This window comes from Homalodisca vitripennis, chromosome 1 (assembly GCF_021130785.1).
Source record: "Homalodisca vitripennis isolate AUS2020 chromosome 1, UT_GWSS_2.1, whole genome shotgun sequence".
NCBI classification, from domain to species: Eukaryota; Metazoa; Arthropoda; class Insecta; order Hemiptera; family Cicadellidae; genus Homalodisca; species Homalodisca vitripennis.
Window position 1 is genome coordinate 105607099 of NC_060207.1, and position 26362 is coordinate 105633460.

Below are 26362 nucleotides of genomic sequence, written 5' to 3' on the forward strand. Positions count from 1 at the left end.
TTAGTGTGTTGAAAACTCTTGACGCAGTAGCATCTCTCGCGAAAAATGTCGATCGTATCTCCCGCCAAGTGTGTAATTCGCGCCGTCATTCGCTGCCTCGTTGTGAAGGGAAAAGCTCAGATTGAAATTTATAATGAGGTGAAAACTGTTTACGGTAATGGAGCTATGAATCGTACGAGCGTGTACAAGTGGTGTCACGAGTTTAAAAATGACCGTACTTCCGTATTTCCGAAGATCAGAGGAGCGGAAGACCTTCAATTGTGACTGACAAACTTGTGAAAAAAATCGAAAACGCGGGCCGTGACAATCGCAGATTGACGTTAGATGAACTTCCTGCGGTGTTTCCACAAATCTCCAGATCTCTGATACTCAAAACAATCACAGAAACTCTCGGATATCGGAAATTGTCTGCGAGGTGGGTCCCAAAACAGCTGACAGATCAGCACAAGTTGAGTCGAGTGCAGAGCTCCAAAGAGTTTTCAGAACGCTACGAACTCGAAGACGATCATTTTCTCTACTCTATTGTTACTGGAGACGAAACTTGGGTTGCCCACTACACGCCTGAAACTAAGAGGCAGTCTAAACAGTTTTCACCTCAAATTTCAACCTGAGCTTTTCCCTTCACAACGAGGTAGCGAATTACGCACTTGGCGGGAGATACGATCAACATTTTTCGCGAGAGATGCTACTGCGTCAATAGTTTTCAACACACTAACCTCGGATTGGTCTCGTTTTGAAGGGGAGGATTCAGGCTACGTGGCAGTGTTGCCAACTTGTCGAAAAAGTATTTCCTACAGCTATGAGAGTACCAGTACACTTACTTTTTGGACGTGCCTCGTAAACAAATTTAAAAAGCTTGTTTCAATTGTAAAAAAATTATATACACTTTAACTGTAGTGTTAAAGGTTAAACGCATAGCAATATTAGTTTATTCTGATTGGAAAAAATAACCAGTGCAGTGAGTTTGTAGCCTTTAAGGAAGAATGAGAATCACAGAGTCTATTGGAGCTAAACACTACCAGAATTGTATTCAAGCAAAAAGGTAAAGTGACCATAACACATATCATACTCAATACTGTACCATTAAGTCTAAGATCATCCACAAATAAATATAAATAATGTTCACCCTTTTAAGGGTTTTGATTAATGAATTGAATTTTTACTTTGGTATTGAAATGTCATATTTACATAACTTGTTAAAAAAAAAACATTTAAAACTATTGAAGGTAATATTTCAACAAATACTTGGAAAAGTATGGATTTCGTGATGGCACTATATGAAAAATTATATTTTGACAAGAACTGGTGAAGGAATTAATGTTAACAAAAAATGCTAACATAATCATCACATTCACGACAATATCAACTGGGTAGAGGATATAATCATCGTGGCCAATACTATTATCACCCCAAGGGTTGATAATATTACAGCTGAAAATAGGGATTTTCATAAATTTAATCAAATATTATGAATATTTAAAAAAACAAAAAGCAGATGAACTTATCTTATGAACTTGATTAAGTTAATTTTCTGTGAACTTACTTTTTTATACTAGTTTTTACATTTTTACTTAAATCATGATACAATTTTAACATAATGTATTATACATGATCCCAATTCATATACTAAATAATGAATTTTTAATTAAATAAAAGGAATTGTTTCATAAGTTATTTGACAGTTTGTGGTAAATGACCCAACAATTAATTAAACACTATAGGAGTTGTATTGGTGTGTATAAGAACCCTTCTTTTCAGATTTTCAGGGATCTATGACATAATATTATGTTCATAGCAATTGTGTAAAAGTGTGCTACTAACAGAGTATTACGCATTGTTATATTTTTCATGTTTTATTATGTTCTCTGTCGTAATATTACCCAAGAAGCATTTGTATGACAGCAGCATGTCGGTCAAGTAATACTGACATTTCCTACTAGATGTCAGCACTTCCTTGGTCCTCTGTCATGATTGTTTGTACCTTGGTAAGTTTGTTGTAAATGCACAGTGCAGACAGCTAACGTGTATTTTTGTTGCATGTCACTTGTCCAAGAGTATTTTAAGGTTTTATTTCTAGTGTTTATGTCCAATGTATAAATAGACGATTGGTTTCATTTGTGTGATGATGACAAGAACACGGATAGAGAAAATGACAAAAAATGTAAAAATACACTAAAAATCACTTTTTTGCATAAAAAGTATATATCTAATCTCAACAAACTTATCTCTGTAAAATACAGCAAAATAATTCACCAAAACAACAATTTTAGGTACCAAAATAAAACCGTTAACTCTCTGACTGATGACCGACGGCACATTTTCCATTTGTCTGGAAAACTTATTTGCAAGTGCTCTCTAACATTTTGTAATATGCTGGTGTGCCACCATGTTGGAATATCATTCAATGTCTTCTTTCAAGTGTTACATCTTCAAGTAGAACTGGCTCTATAGCTGATACTCTAGTCTTTGTACACAAGACCAGTAAGGCGGTTTTCAAAAGCAAATGGGCCAATTAACTGGTCTCTAATTATACCACACCATACATTTATCAAAAATCAAATTTGAAAATTCGACCCTACAACTGCTTTTGGATTTTTAGTTGACAACCAGTGACTATTTTTCAAATTTAGAATTACGTATTTTGTAAACATCGATTCACCCCTCAATAAAAAACAACTGCTTACATTATTTTTATTTTCTAATGCCTATTGACAAAATTGTGATCTGAATGCACTGTCACCTGAATGAAGAACTCTTTGTAAATGATATGGATAAAAGCTGTTTTCTTTCAAAGTTCTCCAGACTACTACGATATATGTTCAATCTATTTGTGAGTCGGCAAGTGCATAGTTGAGGACTGTGTTGCACCATGTCAATGATATTATCTTGTTCACATACAGGCTGTATTACAGGACATTCTCTCGAACAATTAATGGTTAGAAAAGATCCATTTGTTCTTAAGTTAATGAAAACCGATGAAAATGTTACATGAGTAGGTGTTCTTCTATTCGGAAATCGTCTTTCATATTCACGTTAAGCTGCACAACTATTTCCATTGGCAAAACCATAAACAAAAACAATATCTGCGTACTCTTGATTTGAAAATGTAAATGACATCTTGTTATTAAAAAACACGAAAAAAGTACAAATAATACACATAAAGATGATAGACAAGTTACTGCAACAGCTGAATTGTTGGACAATATTGTACAATAATAACTTGTATTCAGGTATTGTTGCAGTAGTGTTGCAAATCTCTGTTTTCAATAAACTAAAAGTATTTCAATTGACGCTGTATTTTTGAAATCTTGTTTCTCACCCTACAATGTTTTATACTGTAAATATTTTGTTTTTACAAAGAACGTTCATTTAATAAACAGAAATTGCATTTTTTAATTTTGTGTTTGTTTATTATTTGGCTATTTTACATCAGAATTCTCTTCAGAATTACATGATCTATAAGTTTTGGTCATAAAGTTTGTGTGTTTATTACCCTTTTATTGAAGTTAATGTACTTCAAATCTAAACAAAGCATGTTTAATGAAACGGAATTTTGCATATTTTGTTTGATATCTCAGAAATTGGTGGTCTTGCAGATCTGGGAAGTATTTTATTGAATTTTTCAGTTCATTATACATAAAATCCAACTTATCACAACAATTTAACAACAATCTTTACGCCATAAAAACATCAGTTTTGCTTTATTTTCGTTCTTTCCTAAAAAACCGGGAGAAGTCTTTCGCTAGCCACAGCTTGCAAACAAAGCGTTTCCGGATATATGTTTATATGAACTTTTTTTATTATTTTGATGAGAGGAAACCACCTGAGAAGTTTGTCAGGTTACTAGTGGGACACCCTGTATAACACTTATTACTTACCATTTAGCATGTATTTTAAGAAATATCTGAAAAATATGCTACACAAAGACAAAAACCGTTTATCATTTAGGGAGTTTCTTATTATCAGTGGGAGGGTTAAGGGACTAACACCTGACTGGCAGAACACTATGAGAAGGAAACCTTTTCCACTATCTCTTTTTCACCTGCATTCCTAATTTCTTCACTCTAAACACAAACATCGGTATCCATCTTAACTAGTACAAACGATAAGTTTTTTTATTACTGAGGAACACTCACCCATGATCTCAACTTTTAGATTCGTCAACTGCAACTTGTCATAGTCCAGAGAATCATCTTTCTCTAAAGGCACCATAACATATCCGTACACCTGATCATTGCACACAAACAGCGGCACTCCTGCACACCAAATCACAAGACAGTTACATTAAAATCATTCAGTATTTAAACACATTATTTAATTTTCTTACTTACAGAATTCACTGAAAAACTATACATGTTTTTATAAACTGTTTAAAGCCTAACAATTATTACTCTTGTATTTGATAAGGATTAATTATACTCAAAAAGTAATGAGGTAAATAGAATCAGTTACAAAAAGTACCAGAAAGGTTAGCAGAGCGTGCAAAGGTAATAATATCATCATGAGGGCCATTGTAGCCTTCCACAAGCTGTGGGTCGAAGTGTAAATTGTCAGCCTGTGTAGTCTGCATGGACACCAACACCGAGGAGTGGACCATTGGTACAGCGAAGCAGCCGGAACGCTGGCGATTCAGAATAGGCTCGTAGTCCTGAAACACACTGTTTAGTTTAGCTCCGTAGTAACTTAGGTTGAATTTTTTCATCTTGTCTATCAGTTTTTTGGTAAAAACTATTCTTATACAACATTGCAATCATGGGTAAATCCACACCCAAACCTTGTGAAGTTACAACTCATCTCATAATACAAAATTATGTTTACAATACAGGACGAATTCCCTAAAAATAAGATTGTTTGTCAATATTTAAGTACACAACCGTATAGAGGTTATACAAAACAGAGCCAGGAACAGCTCCAGAATATAATAATGCAGCAGAGGAGCTCAAGACCAAAGCATATTATATCATAACTAAATTAAAGAGCCTATCATAAGCAATTTAAACTAAAATAAAATGTTATTTAGTTCCTAAAGTATTTCACTCTGTAGAAAATTTGTGCAGTATATCACACCATCAGCGCTACCCTCGTGTTAAAATGATTTTAGACACGGCTGGTTACTGTTTATTTCTTCCTGCCCATGGAGCATTGGCTGCTCTCTGGAGGCTATTTTTAGTACTACAATGACTGGAGCGCTGCTTTATGTGTCAGCCTAGTTTACAACTATGGTACTGTTAAGAGTACAGGTTTACATTAAAATATTAACTCTTATCTAACTGCAATTTATTAATGTCTTTTATGTTTTCTTGTGTGATCATTTTTATGATTTGTTTATTTTAGAGTGTGACATGGCTAATAGTCACAATAACGAAAGTAAAATAACCCAATTTCTTAAAAATGCAGTTCACAGTTAAAAAACAAAAATGGCTGGTTGTAATAGCAGATGTTACAACAGTATAATATAACCAACCAGTTCATTTTTAATTAAAATTTAGGTAAAGAAACCGTTCTTCATTCTAAGTACAAGCAGTTGTTTAAACAGTGTATCAACATCAACGATTTAACCTTAAACGATCCATACTGGCCATGCTGCGGTAATGTCTCTGTGCAACTGTACATGTTAACATGTCTAGAGCTGTTAATGAGTTAAGAAAACTGATATTATTGTTATAAATGAATAACAAGAGATCAATACAATTTGGTGTATGTATAACTACTGTATCCTAACATAAAATACCAATTGAGATATAAAATACCAATTTTTTATATCTCAATGTAAGTTATCACCCACCAATTTGAACATCTTGATTTAAGAATTAAAATGGTAACAATTAGAGCTCACTAAGTTGACTCCATACAACACACCACTCAAAAACAGTTAGAACTGCACCTTTGTTCAAACTGTGCCCACTGAGGACAACAGGGTCAAAAATAGAGCTTCTTGGTGTTATTCGTTTTGTCTCAATGAGACCTTTAATTTGAAATATTACCCCAATGGGTCATTCTAGAAAAAATGTTTAAATTGTCCCTATCACCCATTTTAGATAAAATAAGGGTAATTTTTAAATCCATGATCCTATGATGATATTATTGCATAATCCAAAAGGAGATTTGAAAATTCTCAAGCATTTAAAAGTTAAGATAAGAGAGGGTGGAACTTTTAGGACATCCGATATAATCATTGGTTGAGATTGTGATCAGCATAGCCAAGTCATCACATTGGCTGAATATAAGATTACACATATTGTCATCACTGATAATGCCACTTTAGATTATATTCAATACATTTCTCTGATCAGTGTTCGGTTTTTCATGTAGATTAACATTTTACCTACATTCTTGTATTAGCACAATACATTAAAAAAGAAACAAATAATGATGCTATTTTTTGATTGAGCTCTCCTATGACGTTACTTCACATTGGACCTTTTCTTCCATATGGAATTGTGGCAGCATTAGATACAATTGCCAGACCACTATCTGACCACCATTCTGAACCTATTTTTTCTATCAGGACCCTTTCCTTTTTAGGTAAAACTGTATGTTTGTTTCACTTGTTGACTGAAAAAAGAATTTCTTCCATTCATGGAAGATTGGTGATTTATCGTTTACTCCTCCAATAATGAAAAAAGAGATTGGTGTTAAATAAAACAAAGAATGTTTTAATACTATTTTTGGTTATTGTCTTTCAACGGATCGTAACATATGCCAAATAAGCAATCCAAAATAATAATGGCTAGATATTGATTATTTCTAACGTTATTTCTTATATTTATCATTGGAAAAAGGATAAAATAACTATCAATGAAGAGATAATTTTAGATCAAAAGCCACTCAAAATATTTTTACACAGTTGAAAAACATTGACCTTGAAAGTTTATTTGTAGTGAATATTTTGTTGTGAAGTGCTGCTGCATTGTATAGGTTGCTTAGCTGAAATGAAATACCATATTGAAAAGCCTAATTTCTTCTTCTTGGTCTACTTGTAACATCATTATTTTTTTTTATGTGAAAATATGTATTTTTCATACTTTTCATATTTTTCATACATGGAACAGCCCATCATCGGAACTCATGAATTTGTATTGAAAAAAATATTTCCCAGCACTTTAGGGCGGAAAGGGATAAGTGTTCTAACAAGAGTAAGATGTTATAAGGCAATACAGTTATGATCATTAATATAAATAATATAACGGAAACAGAAAACGTTTTTTTTTTTTCTTGCATACAAATGAATCCCCTAAGTAAACCACTAATTGTCAGCAGGGTCTCATTGTTCATTAGTATGTATTACACTGCAAAAAGATACAATATCGAATTTAAGATATAAATAGCAATAATTCAAGTATGGTTTAGTGAATTATGTTTGCATTGAGAAAAACCATTTCAGTTCATATTTATTAAAAGGATTATTATGGTTGAATAGTTTCCAACAAGCAGTACACAACCAACAAAAATTTAGCCACAAAAGTGGAAATATTGTTCATTTACAAAATAAACAATATAATTTTCACAGGGCACATATGGTATTTAGAAACTTATGGTTAAAAAATAAAAGTTCAATATAATGTAAATCAACCACTAAAGAAAAAAACCATTAAAGCCGACATAAAGACTCATGGTAACATACACTAACTAAGGTAGAAAATTTCATCTGTCATACTGCATCAGAAGGAGTATAGCCCATCTGATCATACCATTAGAGCCATGACTACATGGTTTTTGCTATCAGTTGATATAGTGTGCGAGAATTTGTAACAAACACTAACCTTGGTTCGAAGGGAGAAAATCTCATCTATCATGCTGGATCAGAAGGAGTAGAGCCCATCTGATCGTAGCATTGGAGACCTGATTACAAGGTTTTTGCTATCAGTTGATATAGTGTGCGAGAATCGGTAACAAACACTAACCTTGGTTCAAAGGGAGAAAATCTCATCTATCATGCTGGATCAGAAGGAGTAGAGCTCATCTGATCTTAGCATTGGAGCCGTAACTACATGGATTTTGCTATCAGTTGATATAGTGTGAGAGAATTGGTAACAAACACTAACCTTGGTTCGAAGGTAGTAAAACTCATCTGTCATGCCGCACCAGAAGTTAGAGTAGAGCCCATCTGACCTTAGCATTGGAGCCGTGACTACATGGTTTTTGCTAATTAGTTGATGTAGTGTGCGAGGATTGGTAACAAACACATCACTGTCAAGGAACTGTAAAAAAAGTTAAAACACTTAGGTTGATGTAGTTGCAAAATTTATTTTTGTGTGTGTGTGTGTGTGTGTGTGTCTGTCACACAATTTATAAGTTACAGCAATGTATTTAAAGACAAGATGGGAAAACATCACACCACGTCACGTCAGGGGTGCCCAGCCCCCCCCAAGGGCAATGGCGCATGACCCCCCCAATCCAAGTGTAATGCCCCCCCCCCCCCCCCCCAAAGTACCCCCAATACCCAACCCTTTAGTTTTTAACATTAGTCAGTGTATGACAATAAAATTCACATCTTACATTCTAATCTTCCAAAGGACATCATTTACCTTTGGTCTTGTGAGGAATTCTCTTCTGTTTTCATTGTTGTAAAAAATATATACCACTGTTTATTATCTTTTTTAGAATAGAAATAAAGTATCTTTTTGAATTTTGATATAATTTTTGACACTAGCAGTGCACCCGTTCTTTGTACGGGAGGACTAAAAAGTAGTAAACAATTATTATAGTTTTTAATATTTATATGTTTATCAAAGTACTAGATTACATCAGGAATAGCTACATGACAAATATTTTAATAGGATATTAAAAGGTCAGTAAGGGAGGCTTTGCCTTTTAAATGTTAAGGTTACTTATAAAAAAGTTGAATAATAATATCATTGATAATTCTTTATTGCAAAAGAATATTGCATAGCAACTTTGGTAAAACATTCATACAATTTTGGAACGTTTATAAAAAGTTAGATTCCAAGCCAAAAAACCAAAAAAGGATTGAAAAAGAATTGAAGAACTGAAGGTTAAGGTTATCAAAGGTTAAGGCAATGAAATAATAGCACTTCAATCTTCAATGTATATGTCATTTTAAACACTTTTATTTATAAGTAAATTATACTGTAGTTCCAATAGCAATTATAGTCACTATCTAGTATGTTGCTGTCATGAAAACAATGAGATACAATTTACAGCTGATCATACAATACAATCCAAATAGTACAACATATTATAATCCAAATAGTGTTGTAAATTTTATTTCATAAAACGGCATGTATTAAAAAGTTTAATAAATGTATTAATTTAATTTTGTTTCTATTATGGTGGAGGCATCATGTTTAACAATAACCAGAGTTTTTCACAAGTGAATGGAATAAACATAGCTGTAAATTAATAATATAATGTTGGCAAGTTTAGGTATTCTAAATTATTATAAATTGGAACAGGTTTGTTACTGATGTTGTGTTGTAGGTTGTATTTACTTTTACATTACAAGAGTAAATAACAAAAATCTAACAAAATGTATCATTAAATGGTTTGATTTTTGGAATAAAGATATCATCTGAACAAGTACATTTTGTAAATTCTATCTACTAATACCAATAACAATAACAACTTTTACAAAAAAGAAAAAAAGTAATAAAACATTACAATAGTTACTTGATTACTGTGTGGTAAATAGGGTGTAAATTTTAAAGGTTGAAATTGGCTTTCATTGATACTTTTCTTAAATTTTGACAAAGAAGTTTTTTTTCTTTGCACACTTGAAAGTGCAAACCTGTTTGATGATTTCTTCATTTGAGATCTGTTTTAGAATTTCTTTCTCGCAAGAAAGAATGAGCAAGCTTGAAAGCCAACTATCCCCCATGGTGCTTCTTAGACGATTCTAACTATCTTCAACCGACTCATAGTTCTCTCAGCAGAACAACTTGTGACTGGCAGAGACAACAGTATCCTATAAAGTATACTGAGATGAGAGAATCCTGATTAGATTCAATAGGCACCCTGTATGGTCTAATAAATCCTCTTTTCACCCAGTCGTCAACATTTTTCTTTTTCTTGAACTTGTCAGTCACTGTAACGTCCTCCTGTTCTTCATCTTCATCAAGGTCAGAACTTAAACTATCCTCGGGATTAGCAGGTACTGGTTCTCTCTGATTTCTTCTTCTCAGATACATGACATCAGAAATATCTATATCCAAGTTATATCTAATTACAAGGGAGCCCAAAATTAAACAAACAATAAGAGACATAAGGCCAGAAAACATCGCTCACCTTAACACTTCCCTTTCTAAAGAAAGATGGAATTTTCTAAATTCATCTCAACCCGTTGAGCAACAGTTTAAATTGTTTACCGACACTTTTAATTTCCCACTTAACACCTGCTGCCCTACAAAAACAATTAAATGTCTGTGACAAAAATTCAAAAAACAATTGGATCACACCAGGAATTTTAGTTTCTAGAGAGAAACTGAAATTTTATGTCCGAAATTTATAAAAACACTTCTAATGAACAGTTCAAAATATTTTTCAGGAATTATAAAAAAGTATATAAGAAAGTGATCCCAAGCCTGCGAAAGCACTCGATGTCTCCAAATCAATTCTCTCTTCAAAAAACGTTTCAAAACAACTTGGGGCATCATAAACAATAAAACAAATGCATACAAACAAATCAAAATTAAAGTTGGGGGATAGGCTTGTGGAGGATGAGACTGAGATTGCCAGTCGGTTTAACGAGTTCTTCTTCGCATACCGTTGCTGACGGGCAAGGTCCTCGGCCATCTGACCCTAAAGTACGCCCCTCGCGAAGGCAAAGCCCAGCAGCATCAATGTGTTGGCGCCTGTTGTTTGAGGATGAGCTTCACCTAATTATCCAGCAGCTCCCAGCCAAAAAGTCAAACGACCTTAATCTGATGTCCCCATGGCTCATTAAAAAATGCTGCAAGCATTTAGTGAGACCCTTAACTGAATTAGTAAATTATTCATTCCAAACAGGAGTGTTCCCCTCTCTCCTCAAAATTGCAAAAGTGGTTCCAATTTTAAAGAAAGACGATCCAGCCCTCTATAAATAACTACTACCGGCCTGTCCTCAATTTTGCCAGTATTCAGCAAAATTTTTGAAAAGCTTTTTCTTATAAGAATGCTTCACTTTTTGGACAAATACAATCAGCTCTCAAATGAACAGTTTGGTTCAGAAAGGGTAAATCGACAACCGACGCAGTCGTTGGTCTTGTCGATATGATTGTAGAGGGGATTGAATGTCGGAACCACACAATGAGTGTGTTCCTGGATCTGTCCAAAGCATTCGACTGTGCGTTGACCACAATATACTGCTCGACAAACCTTGAGTCCCCACGGCATTCGAGGCGTGCCTTTTAAATGGCTTAGCTCATTTCTAAGCCACAGATCCCAAGTTGTCCCAGATATCAAATAAATCATCCAAACCAATAGACCTTACATATGGAGTCCCCCAGGGTCTATCCTCAGTCCTGTGCTTTTCCTGCTTTATGTCAACGACATAGAATCATCGCTTCTGCATGGAAGAACAGTGCAGTTTGCAGATGATACGACTCTTTTTTTCAATGCAAGATCAAGCGAAGTTTTGGAACAACAGGCTTTTGTTGATATCAACAACTGTGTCCAATACTTCAACAGCCTCAACCTCACAATAAACTCTTCAAAAACCAACGTTTTAATAAATTTTTTCTTTGCGCACTGCGGGCAACCAGTGCGGACCTGCCATCTTGATGGCTGACTCCGCACTGGACGAAGTCTACTCTTCAAAATTCCTTGGAATGTACCCTTGATCGAGGACTGACATGGAATGTGCACATTGATCATGTTTTGCGCCAAAAATCTGCTCAGGCATCTTTGTTCTGAGGTCTTTAGCAAAATACTGCCCGAGTCAGGTACTGATTACGGCGTATTATGGCTTGATATACCCCCACCTGGCCTATGGAGTGATCCTTTGGGGAGCTTGCGCTAACACTCATTCCAAAGAGTTTTTCAGACTCCAAAAAAAAGCAATTCGAATCATCGCTAAAATCAAATTCAGAGAGTCGTGCAGGCAAGTTTTTCAAGAAATTGCAGCTGTTGACTCTGCCATGTCTCTACATATTGGAAACAACTATGTTTTGTGTGAATAAATGTACCTTAACCAGAGGACAAGACATACACATGTATGAGACACGTGGCAGAGCAAACTACCGAACTGGTAGACACAGAACGGTGGTTTATGAACGCCTGCCTTCACAAGCGGGTGTTCAATTCCTCAACAGAACTGCCCAATCCAATCAAAGATGCTCCAACGCCAAAGGCGTTTAAGACTCGCCTAAAACGCTTCTTGGTGTCTCAAGCGTTTTATAATGCAGGTGAGTTTTTGGCTTTCAACTGGGAGGCCGCCCAATTTGAAGAATGACACCCGCTGTTCGAAGTGGGTTGCATTGGCGATGAAATGAAAGAGGTGTGACTTTAAACATTGTATGTCTGTATGTGTATTATAGTATGAATGACCGAAATTTTAGGATATTATTATTAATTGACGTTTGCCATATACGATGTATTATTGTCTCAGCAATAAAACAGATTTGATTTGATTTGATTTGAAGTGAGTAGCTTTGTAAACATCAATGAAGATGTCTAGTTCATCCACAATTAATTCCTTGTCTAGATTGTAGTATTCACAAAGATTCTCAATTGAAGATGGATTACATTTTAGGCCTTTTTTCTTATCATCTACCATCTTCAAAATTCCATCATGAGAAAAAATATCCCATCTGCGACACCATAGCCAGAGAACTTTCTGGAAATCTGTCATTTAGCTGGTTGTAGAGAGAGTCTAGAACGTTGAAATAAATATCAACCTTTTACTTTCTTAATAGGGTCTTCTATGCATTCCTCAATTGCCAACTCGTCCATGAATCTTTTCCTTTTTCTGATTCGTTGTCTGGTGGGTAAAGAAATGTTGTGTTTCTTCAGCAAAGGAAGTAATGCCACTTTCAATCTTTTCCCACGCCGAATCTTGGCGCATGAACGCCAGTTTTTCCTGTGTTTCTTTAATAACTTTTGGGACTATACTGTAATCAATGGTAGGTGACTGAAAACAAATTGTTATGGGAGACAATATTTTGAACAAAGAAGATGCTATGTATATTGTGTTTTATATTTTCAAAATCTGTCATTTGCTTTAGGAGGCCTATTGCTTTGGCTTTGGTGTTGTTGTCAGAATTCTTGTCAGTCGACAAATCTTGCAATGTATCTCTTATTGTTTCAAAACAACTCACAATGGTTTTGAAGGCGTCAGTTTTACCTCGACCAACGAGTAGTCTGTACTCTTTTTAAGCGTCTCTTGCTTCTTTTTTTCCCCCTTTTTCTAGATTTTCGAGCAAAGGTGGTGTCTCCTGTGGCCTGACATGAAAACATACAAATCTTCCAAGAATGAAAACAAATTCCTCATTTGACAGCATATATCAAGGGACTGCTCTACAACAAGGGCGAACCTGTAGAGCAGCACCATACATAAAAAGCTTTAGGGTTTTCTTTGTGACTAGTGATTTGAGACCTTTGAACTGCCCTCTCATGTTCCCTGCACCGTCCATACTCTGGCCCACTATACCTTTGGGATCAAGGTTTAGGGCTGTTAAGCATTTCTTTAGCTCTCTAAACAACATTTCCCCGGATGTATCCCACTTGTAAAAACCTTGACCAAGCGCTCTTTTGGTTTTACGTTTGATATTGTAGTTTGTTGTGTATCATCCATGTGCTCAATGTAGCGAACTATGATAGTGGTACAATTCTTTTTTTACTCACATCCTGGGTAGAGTCTAGTATAATCGAATAAATGATGGTTAAATTCACACTTGTTACAATTTTTATTAACTACCACGTCACTCATTGTATTGATAAGATCAAAAATATTCCTGTAACTCAAGAAATTAGATCCCAGTCTTACATTCTCAGCCCTTGCTCTATCAATTTTTTCAAGGTAAACTCTCGCATCTGGCTATATTTTTTCCTATAAGTCTAAATAACCCTAACAGCTTTCCTTCTAAAACATCGTTTTTTTTTTGCGAAAGGCAATCATTTCCTCACTCAAGTAACTACAACAATCAATGACAACTGACAGGACTTCTCGGTTTTTGGTCAACTGCTCTGTTACATTGTTGAGCAAGGCTCGAATCTATTCTCTTTTGTGAGATCCATTGAATTCTGGCAACCTCTGCAGATATATGATTTTTGGAAGTCACGTGGAGTAAAACATCTCTTTCTCCTCTATGCTCTGTCCACCCTCTGTAGCCGGTTGTTCCCCATACAGACCGTTCAGTTGGAAGTGCAAATAGTGTGCAAGGCAAACAAAATACAGCGTCCTTTTTTTACTGTAACACTAGCCACTTCCTAGGTTTCACACTGTTTGGGCAATATACAATTTTTCCACAGAGGATTAAATTTTCTTCCACCCGTTGAAGGAAATTCTATAGATGATAAGTCTTGATTTTCCAAATTTAGAGCCACATTTATGTCTTCAGGAGAGAGCTTGAGGTTAGCATATGAAGCTGGATCACTGTGATCTTCATTAGATGAAATATCCGAGTCCTGGTTTCATCTACATCACTTGTTCCAAAATTGTCAGGTTCCCTGTTCTTTTAGTTCTTGGTTTGATCTACAAATATATACAAAATTTGTTTAGTCTGTGAGAAGTTATTAAGCCCTAAGCTAATAGGTTTTAAAATTCTCAAAAAATGGTAGGCCTATTGCCTATAACTTCCAACATAAGCCTGAAGAAAATTAACCCTTCTATGCACGCCAATTCTATGCTCTAACCCGTCGATAGATAAACAACCAAGAAGCTTCTGAACTCTAACGGGACTTTGGCGAACTACAACAACAATATTCAGACAGTGAAGAACGTCAAGAATGTTGTACACGGTTATATTTGTATTCAGTATTTGGGTCAAACTATTTGGGTACAATAACTATTAGGCCTATGTTATAACCTAACCTAACTCCACAGAGTGCTGAACAGTACCAAAATACCTATAACAGTGAATACGGCAGAACCAAATCAGACTTTGGTTTGACCTCCTCAGAATACAAGCTTGGGTAAGTTAGGCTATACCATACATTTTACAAGATATTATGTTTTTAGGTAGGTTGGATACATAAAGGCTTAGTATTCATGTTAATCGTGTTTGCCTCTATAAAAACAATATAACAGCCTGCGCCCTGCGCCTAGGCCTAGACATATTAAAAATTTTGACTAAGTAAAAACCGTTTTGCCCCTTAGGTTTACATTAGTTAGTTATTACAAAGTTAAGGCCTACCTTTGTGTTTATAGTTTCAGAGTCTGTGACTTCTAGTAGTGGTAGAGTAATTGCATCAGTCTCGATCTCGCTGGTAGATTTATCTTGGAAACTTTCTGATGTTGGCTCAAAAACATCTTCATCTTGGTCTTGGGTAGGCCTACTCGTCAAAGTATGAGGGATGTAGATTGGCTTGGGCTTGGGTCTGGAACGTATTTTTGCCATGGGCCGTTGTCGACTTTTATTTCAACCACTTTATAATTGATTTTTTAAATTGTTTCTTAAACTTGTAACTATGTTTCTTCTTACAGTGATCCAACCATTTGTCTTTTGCGATGGATCGTGTTGCACATCACTTCTAGGCATTTAAATTTGTACAACGTTTTTTGCTCTCTTAGGCATCTTTAGTCTTAGTTATGAACAAATCACAAATCTACAACATAACATAAGACATACCATACGCATAACAAATACAACGCACATTCAACCTTCATTAACGTCCGTATCCGAGCTTCTTCAAACGAGACAGTTTTGTTCTGTTGCAATAGGTACTCAAACTCAAAACTCACGACTCACATTCACATCAGTACATCACTAACGGCTGTGATGTGACTGTGACAGACAGCAGACGGCAGACAAGACAGTGTTGCCAGTTGAGCCACTGCCAACCTAATCGCCCTAAACAAATAAAATATTTCTCTTAAGGATTTACACGGAGATCCTGGAGTTTAGTTTAAACGGCGGAATAATATTTAGCTATGGCAATTTCGATCTTGAATCTTGATGATATGGTTAAATGATTAATCAGTACTTTTAACTTAACTGTTGAGTATAATTCTCATTTCTCTGGTTATCGTCATGGTTTAAAATGTTAACATAAAAAAAAAAAAATCATGCCCCCCCCAAAAAATTTTGATGGCGCAAATTGCGCCATGCCCCCCCTTCTGGGCACCCCTGCATCACGTAACAGTTTCACTGATGTCAGGTCTACAGCTCATTTCATTAAGTTACATGTGGCACTATGTCAAATGTACTAATTTCTTATTATTGAACTCAGATTGTTAACAAATGTAATTATTCCGTGATTTTCTTGTTGCCATCCTAGTGCCCAATAAGACCAATGTAAAATGATTTGCTAATACTCAGCCAAATTCAATGAAGTGGCATGCAGCATTATCAAACTGAACATGAGTTTTCAAGAAAAACAGGAAATAGACATAAACATGCCACAAGGAGCCATTCTTAACGAGATTTTAGTCTGGAAATCAACAATACTTCTATCATGCAAAACTTATAATAAATGGTTAACTTAAAATGTTGAATGAATTTAGTTTCAAGGATTTTCCATTCTTCCCCTTATACCAGAAGCAGAATACAAGCGTTGGAAGCAGATGCTTATCAAAGTAGTCTTTTTATGTGTACGTAAGCACATATTTCTTGATCGGGGTGAACAATCAAAATATATTGCAGCACCAGAATCTTGTACACCATGAGTAGACGACACATTTTAATCCAAGTTCATATCTGAGATCTACATTTGTATTTATTTTCTTGATCAGAGCAATAAGGCAAATTCAACTTTAGCAATGTAAATAAATTAGACTGGAAGTGAATTTAAACAGCAGTAATAGATATTTTTGACCCTTCCTTAATTAAGAAAAGGCTGTAGACATAACTTCTCAGTCCTACACATACATATATATTATCTTTATCAGGACAACAAGGCAAACTCAACTTATGGCACTCAGGATATATTAAACCCGGCTTAGATTACAAGGTCCGGAGGTAGATACTTTTTTACCTTTATATGTATATATATATTTTTTTCTCTTGATTGAGGCATTGGGACAGACAAACTCAACCTCGGCATCTGAACCAGAAATATAGGCTTCTACACTCACAAAACAAATATGAACCAGTAAATATTGTATATAACTAGCGAATTACTTAATAATGGTCACTAAAGTAATCATAACAGATATTCACATACTTCTGTTTGGAAACTATCATAGGGCTTCATCATAATACATCATAGATGATTTCACTAAGAAGAAGACTACATCTTCGATTTTGATTTTGTACAAAGCAACAGGTTCAGCTACTCTTATAAAAAAAAATGAATCCCTAAATGTGTTGCTAAACGCTAATCTCGATAACAACTGGACGAATTTGGCTAATTTTTTAAAAATAATTGTTGAATCTGAGGAAGGTTTTAATGAAAAGAAAAATTTGGAAAAGTTTCCCTGAATATTTTTGAATTCATGAAAATAATGATAATATTTACAAAATGTAATCCAAATTTATCATTATATTATATCATAGATTAGAAGTAGACACATTTTAATTTAAGTTGGTTTAGGAGATTTACATCTGTATATATTTTTTTGGGTTATTAACAAAAATGCAAGTGTAGAACCGTAAATAACTTAGACAGGAAGTTAAAATGTTTCTAATAGACACATTCGACCAAAGCATGTAATTAGCCAAGTATGTAAGTTTTGGACTTATGATATTTTCTCATATCAATAATGAAGAGTTAATGTTATGCAAAAAAGTACAAACCTACCCAGACATAGTCAGCCCAACTCCGTCTGCCAAAGGCGAGAGCCTGTTCACGCAGACCAATAATATGCGAGTAACGAGCCTGAGGCCAATGTGCAGGTCCCAGTTCTCCCGGCAGATGATGGGGAGGAGACGGCTGCATTTCCAGACTCACTTCATGGTACAGACCAGCCCACTCAGATAACCATCTCTCAACAATCTCCACAGAGTTGTCTTCGTTGTGATCACTGCGGATCCTGCAAAACATGCACTTAGTTGGTTTATTTGATTGATAATCAACTAAAATTTAGAATTTCCATTTAACTGATTGTAATTTGACATCAACTGTGAATTTCATTACATAAAAAAAATTAATAAAAATCTATCGATGAAAAGCTATTCTTCTTCTTATAAACATTAACTACCTGTCTGTAAAATTTTAAAGCTTACAACAGGTTACATAATTTAGCATAAGTAAAAAAATAGCCTTACTGGAAAGTTGTATTTACAACACTACAATTTGGTATGGAATTGCTTAACAACCTTATACCAGGATCAAAGATAATTGGATTTAAAGTTGAATTAAAATTAGGAACTATATTAATAAAATAATTATTGAAGTCATTATGGTCTATCTGTTCTTTTAATCAGGTTTAAAGTATGTTTCATTTCTAATTATACTCCAAGCAGCTTTACATTTTACTTGTAGCACTCATAATATATCTGACTGTGACCAATTTCTTTTCTGCCTTAATTCTGTTCTTATATGTCTTTCTTGCATCTATGTACATTTTCCTGTTAGTCATATCACTTTTTGTCCCTTAGATTAAATGTATCAAACAGTGCTGTTACTACATCCCTTAGTTTATACAATTGAAGTTTAAAAAATTTAAACTTTGATCTGTTTCTTAATTTTACCTTAACATCCTTAACTAAACATCATCCTTCAAGAGAACTTAATAATTAATATATGCATAAATAAATAAAAGCTTTGAAACAGAAAAAAATAAGTTAGTTATCAGTTGCATCCAGTTTTCTGGGTTCAGATTAAATTTCAGTTGCGGCCAGTTTTCTGAGTTCAGATTAAATATTGTTTTAAATGGAGGCAAGAGATACATCTCTTGTTTACTTTTTTGGTATATTATTGTCATATAATTCACTTAACAAACCTTACCCATACAATTCTAAATCAATACCAAAATGATCAATTGTATTTAGTTCAAGAATTAGACATTTATCATTGCTTTTAATTACTTAAGATATGATCAAGACATGAGTCCTCTCTGGTTCTATCATGATGGCATTACATATTAAATTATGGAAGTAAATTTATAAATAAAGCATTTTCTGAAGCATCTGTTTTTATATTGACATTTAAATCCTCTGTTAGTATTATCTGTTTACAATTCTTGATTAAAAACATTACTTACAATAGAAAATAATGATTCTAACAAAGACAAAAAATTACAAATATTACAGTGTGGAGTGCAGTAAATTACGTAAAGTGTGCTACTATCCTAATATTACGCATCATCATATTATTGTTCCTATTTATTCTGATGTCTGCCAGAATATTGCGCAAGATGCATTTCTATGACAATCATGTGTCGTGCAAGTACTCCTGGTGTTTTCTACTAGATTTCAGCACTTCCTTGGTCCTCTATCAAGACTACTTGCACCTTGGTGAGTTCGCTGTAATCACACAACATAGACAGCTACTGCATGTTGTTGTTGGCTGTCCCCTGTTCATGGTTTAATTTCTAGTGTTTATTGCACCATTGAAATATCCTATGCACAAATATACAATGTATATACACAAATATACATGTCAAAATTGTATTTACATTATTAGAATGTTTATTATCAGGTGTTTCTTCTTTTGTTTGTTTATTTTATTCTGTGTATGTTTTACAGTGTACTTGACAAAGTTGTTAATTACAGCGAAATATTGTACATTAAAAATTGTAGTTTTCTTTTGAACTGCTCTAAGAGACTATATATATATAAACTCTTACATAAATGAAAAAAACAGTAAAAAAACTTAACCAAACAACATATATTTAAGGTACAAACCATTACAAGATTAAAGATTAGATTAGCTTTTTTTAGACAAAAAGTCTAATCTGAGAGAAAGAAAGAATAAAATTTACATTTCATTGACGTTAATGTTCTCCCTGAGCACTACTTACCTACTGATGGGATTCATCTGAATAAGGATGGAAAGAATCACCTAGGCAAAATGGTATATTTAAAGTACAGCAACTTATATCTCAAAACCAATATTGATCATCATGAGGCACAAGTTTAAGGATTCTCTGGAGGACAAGCACATCTTCAATCTAAACTGTTAACTCAATAGAATCCGATCAACTACACACTTCCAAGAAGATGAACCCAGTCAGTTCACAATCCTCCAACCCATAATCTAATATGACCTATGAGGAGGGTCAATAACATTCCAAGCTGTACACATCTATTGTTACCAGCCTTAGTGAGAAAAAAAACATTAACTACATGTTAGGATGTGAAATTAGAAAACTCACAGATGGCCACACCAAAAATCGACGTTCCAAAGAGTTGGTTACAATGTGTATGAGTCCAACGCAAATTATTCCCGATATAGCTTCTCCTCCTTTTCCTGGTTTTTTTTCTCCTGACACCTCAAAACTTACTCAAAATTTGAATGCTATCCAAAATCTACCTCTCACATTATTCCCAATTCCAAGCAATACAGCAACTTATTTGGATTATAAAATACCAAAGAAATTAGTAATTTTTTTTAAGAAAGTAAAAACAACAGAGCAGGATACTTTGTGTATGACAATTAGAATCCCCTGTCTAATGAGTGTAATTTTCAAATATTCAAGGTGTCAAAAAACCACTTTTAGAGAGATTTTAGGTTGATTTAAAAAATTATGTAATACGAATTACTGAATATTGGCTATACAAAGATGAAGTTCTCTTTTTATTTCCATTAACTTATTATTGTGCTAGTTTCCATTCAAGATCTAACCACATTAAAGACAGTTCTCTTGTTGTACGTGACTCTTTACAATGTGTGTAATGTTAGTGATTATTTTATTGAGATACACTTTGAAGTCTCAGCTCTGTTTATTGGTAAAGTCATTATTGTTTCCCTTTATCATCCTACATCTAGTGATGCAAATGTATTCCTTCATACTCTTGACAGATTTTTAGAATTTTTAACACATTGGTCTGATTATACAGCCATAGTTGGTAATGATTTATGGTTAATGCAAATTTCAACAACAACCAAAACAGTTACATTTTATCTTAACACATTGACTGCGGCGTAGTTTCACCCCGCTTTAGCAAGTAGCTACACCACACTGAAACGGTAAACAAGCGGTAGAGCGCGGGGTCCCCGGCGACCCCGCCGCTACCCAGTGGCGCCACGTGGCGGTCACCGGTGACCGCGCCGCACCGAATGTGACCTTTAAGAGAAAAATAATTTTCATTCTTTGAACACCATCATGCTAAGAGAGATTTTTAGTACCTTGATAATATCTTTGAACCTACTTATTCTTGTTTGGATTTTACTTGCAATACCGTGCCATTTCAATTCTCTGACCATAAAAATGCAATTTTATTAACATTTCGACCATTTTCAGAAACCACTAAAAATATTATTACAGTATTACAGTAAAAAAATTCATTTTAAACTTCCAAAGACAGCTATAGAACCTTTGACAGTTTAACTAGAATCATATAGGGCAAAAGAACTTATCCATGTCTTTAAGAAGGTATTTTTATGCAATTATTTTTTACACATTAGACAATCATATTAAATATTTTTTACAATTAAAAAATACACTTATGAGAAAACTATGTCTTGTAAATATTAGTGGTACACAAGCCAATTAGTTGAAATGAAAAATAAATTTACTATCTTTATACACTCTGTGTGGTCTACAAACAATAAAACAATGAAAAAGGATTTTTCTAAATTAAAAAAGGAGTATAGGCAAACTATCGAGGAAGAAAAATTCTCAAATAATGAGAGTTATTGAAACCAATAAATATAAATTTGAAAATGCATGAAATATTTATAATTATGAAAATTATGATCACCACTCTCAACAAATGGATATCTCTAAATGATAGTTTAGATTTCAACAAATATTTTACTGAATCTATCAGGAGTAACAAACAGCAAATCACTGGCTCTATAATCAGTTCTCAATTGTTAGTTGAGATAGATAACATTGAAAACTGTATTTCTATTAGAAAAAGATTGATGACGTGATGTAATTCTGGCTGCTAAGAAGCTGAGTAACTTAGATGCTTGTGATGTTTACAACATTTTGAATTATATTTTAATGCATATTATTCATTATTTGTCCCAACATAACTTACTTCTTTTTTACACTGAATAAGTCTCAAAGAAGAAAAAGTTAAAGAATGTGTTCAATTTTTAAAAAATCAAAAGAGACCAACCATGCAATTATCACCCAATCTGTATTGTGACCGTAATCTCTTACCTGTTTGAAATTTAAATTTCTGATCGACTATCCAATCTTTCAGAGAGACTTGCTGAAGTTAGCTCAATATGGTTTATGCGAGGAAAATCAAAGATAGATGACATTGGTAAGTTGTTAGAAACATTCTTTCAGGTTTTCTAAAATAAAGATTATACTCAAGAAATTTTATGTGGTCTGAATAAAGCTTTTGATTGAGCACTATTCAATGATCACCTTACGAATTTTATTGGATGAGGTTTCTGTAAACTTTATAATTTGTTTAAATTTCGTAGTTTATTATTTTTTAATATTAGTAGCCTAATATCCTAACTTCAACAGAGGGTTGAATTAACGGATGATCTACTAATTTTGTGCACAAAACCTAAATTACTTTACATAAAAATAATTCTCCTCACAGTATTATGAGGTTTCGTCCCATTTCACAAGATGATTTTCAGACCAGCAATAATGATCAATTTTAGATTTTTCTACTAATTTTTCACTTGTAACATATTTATTTTCTTTTATTCTCATATTTAGTGGTGCATCTGTCTTACCTATATATTCCCTATATCACAAACTTATTATGACTTACTTTAAATACAGTTATTTAAGTCTTATATGCCATTTTTCCCATAAAAGTATCGAAGATACTATATGATACAGAGGATAAATTGGGCAAGAATTAACCCCTATCATTGTGACATTAAAGCTGCAGCAACACATGTGTTTTTAACATGGATGTACTGCGTAAAAAAGACAAATAATGTGATGTGCCACATGCAGCATTTTTTCTAATAGATGACTACTGTAGTGAGTGCATTTTCAGAATTGTATACAATAGACTAAATTCAAGTTTATTTTTTAAGCTTACTTTTTTACATATATCCCTTGGTCACAGTGCCGTAACCATTACACCACAGAGCTCTTACTTTTTGTGATGAACAATTATTTTGTATTTGACCATTTCTGTCTCACTTGAATTACAAAATGTACTTGCTCCACCAGGACTCAAACTTATTTCATCTTCCAATCATATGTTACCCCATAAATTGGTGGCTTTATCGGCTGCAGTATAATAAGCGACCACCACAACAATTGAATGAGTAACCAATTAAAAATATCTAAACTATTGAATATATTTGAATATTATTATGTATTTGAATATAAGGTAATTCTAAGCAATATATGGGTCAACCTCGATTTTTCTCATATTACAATATATAATGTTCCAATAGTCAATTAGAAAAGGAAATGACTAGAATTTCTAGCCGGAAAGCAGTTATAGGGAGCAGGCAACCGCCAGACGGTCATATATTGCTTAGAGTTACCTATTAGTGATCAGGGGCACTGACGTGATCTGGCCTTCAAATTTGGAACTACTCGAGTTAATTTTTTTTCTAAAAGAGCAAGCAGCGCGAAGCGCTGCGAAGCGGGCAGGCATCGTGCGTGATCCTTTTTTGTATTAAAAATTTCTGATAAATTGTTATTACATATTACAATATAATGTAGGTAATGTATGTAAAACAATTTTTAAATACATAATTACATGCTGGAAAGCAAAGTAAACCAATATAATCCGCCCAATACAAAATCTCCGTAAAAATCTGGTAAAGGAATCTGTGTCATTCCTTTGGCCTGAATCAATTCAGTATAGACGAAGATCACGCACGATGCTTGCCCGCTGCGCAGCGCTTCGCGCTGCTTGCTCTTTTAGAAAAAAAATTAACTCGAGTAGTTCCAAATTTCAAGCCCAGATCACGTCAGTGCCCCTGATCACTAATAGGTAATTCTCGCGGTTGCCTGCTCCCTATAACTGCTTTCCAGCAAGAAATTCTAGTCATTTCCTTTTGTAATTGACTATTGGAACATTATATTGTAATATGAGTTGCCTGCTCCCTATAACTGCTTTCCGGCAAGAAATTCTAGTCATTTCCTTTTCTAATTGACTATTGGAACATTATATTGTAATATGAGAAAAATCGAGGTTGACCCATATATTGCTTAGAATTACCGAATATAAATATAAATAGCAAAAATAGTTTTTTATTTAATTTATCATTAAATTACTCCTTTTTAAGATGTCCATGCAGCTGAAGTATAATGTAATTTGAAATAAGTATAGCGTATTTTGGTTTGAAATTTTGGTTTTTAGTAGTTTTAGATAATCATGAATATCAGGGATTTGATATTAATATTAATAACGATAATTCGATTGTCCTGGTGGTCACTTATTATACTGCAGCCGCTTTATCTTTCTATTTAACGCTGTCCTTTCAATCCTGGCTGGTCAAAGATTAAGATTAGTTAATTATAACTTTCTTCGATCCTTTATATCATCTCGATCTTTTATTCTTAAAGTAGTATTAATCCTACATTTCATTTAGCAAGTAAATATTTATACGGAAGAGAAGATTACCAACATTTATTTTGCTTTTAAAATAATACTATTCATCCTAGGCTGGTATTTTGTCATTATTGACAAGAATTCATTGAAATTAAACTAAACACTTCAGTTACATTCCTCTTATCACATGCAGAGTTCTGGTGTAGGTAGGGTGACCAAACATCCCAGAAAACCAAGATTGTCCTGTTTTTTTATAAATTAAGTAAGATGACCCGAAGAGCATTTTTGGGACACTGAAAAAAGTCCTCAAATTCAGTTTTATAATACATTTTAATAGTGGTATTTGGAGATTTAATGGCATATAGTCATGACAAAATTAGTATATTTGAATTTTTTAAACTAACTATTTGGTTTCTTTGTCTCACTGCTGTTTATCTGTGCTTTTGCACGTGTGTACTTATTGCACTTAACAAAACAGAAAAACTACAAAAATAATGTTTCTGTTAAAATAATATATATATATAAAACCGGGACAAATTTGAATCCACGAAGAATTGGATTAAACAACAACAACGTCTCTGATTTACTCATAGGGTCACAACAATTGTGTTATAATGATATTTTATAAACTTGGAGCAAAAAAACTAAATGCTCTCAATGATCTCTGCTCCATAATCAAATCTTTCTCTCTGTTCCTTGTAAAATATATTGATTGATAAATTTCAAGTCATTACAATAATCAATCCCTGAATTTGCTAGTGGTTACAACACTGTGTAATACAGTATTGCCAATTTATTAATACAAGAATACAGGTATAACTTAACTAACATAAACTTCTCAACAACATATATATATATATACACAATTGTTGTGACCCTATGAGTAAATCAGAGACGTTGTTGTTGTTTAATCCAGTTCTTCGTGGATTCAAATTTGTCCCGGTTTATTCCGGGAATGATTTGGTCACTCTGATTCTAGGCCTACTTCATTATTATGTTTTTCTTTGAAGATACTTAATTGCAGACAAAAAAGAACACAGTGCCAATTAAACTGAGGCTATACTGATAACAAAACAAACCTAAAAACTGTTATTTTTTGCCAACTATTTTTAATACACAGCAAACAATATATTATCTTAAATGTGGCTAATATTAAATAGAGTTAACATTAGGTAAATACAAACTGTTAAAATAACATACATACCAAAGAGTTAACCTATCTTTCGGATAATCTAATCTTTCCAAACATGTCAAAAAATATGGTAAAGTGTGTGCTTTATTACGAACAAGGATAGCAATAACAACTGTTTTATTCTTAAATTGTATAAACTCATGATAGTTTTCATCTGTCAAAATTTCAAATCCGTAAGTAAAACATAGCCAAAAGTTAAAAACTACTAAATTTTGAAGGAGCGCCATTCTCAATTCCAAATACACATAACCAAAACCAACCTCACTTTCATTCATGCATTCATTGTTAGTGTTATCAACAAATCATATCACCTGTTTGTGTTTTACTTATACCGAAAAAAAACAAATCAAACGCATTCTGCCAATGCCAACTCATAACAAAGAGTAATACAGATAAAACTTCGCGAAGTGTATTATACTAATATAGTAAAGTGCTGTATTATAATACATGTAATCGTTATTAGTCTTCCAGTATATAATTCACGGGTTTACACTTAGATACTGATTTATGTAAAATGTAAGGTAAAGGCGCG

The 26362-nt window shown here is 33.7% G+C and overlaps 1 protein-coding gene across 1 annotated transcript in view; it reads right to left on the reverse strand.

The window, feature by feature from the left end:
* The window catches only part of LOC124368622 (glycosyltransferase 25 family member), an 89184-nt gene extending 63055 nt beyond the window's left edge, over positions 1–26129 (reverse strand). Inside the window, exons 1-5 of the mRNA XM_046825864.1 lie at positions 25843–26129; positions 17836–18067; positions 8046–8201; positions 4462–4648; positions 4137–4256 (exon numbers count right to left, since the gene is read on the reverse strand). Of these exons, the coding sequence (XP_046681820.1) occupies positions 4137–4256; positions 4462–4648; positions 8046–8201; positions 17836–18067; positions 25843–26105 (958 nt within the window). The 5' untranslated portion in view covers positions 26106–26129. The remainder of the gene's footprint in view (positions 1–4136; positions 4257–4461; positions 4649–8045; positions 8202–17835; positions 18068–25842) is intronic.
* Positions 26130–26362: the final 233 nt, after the last annotated feature.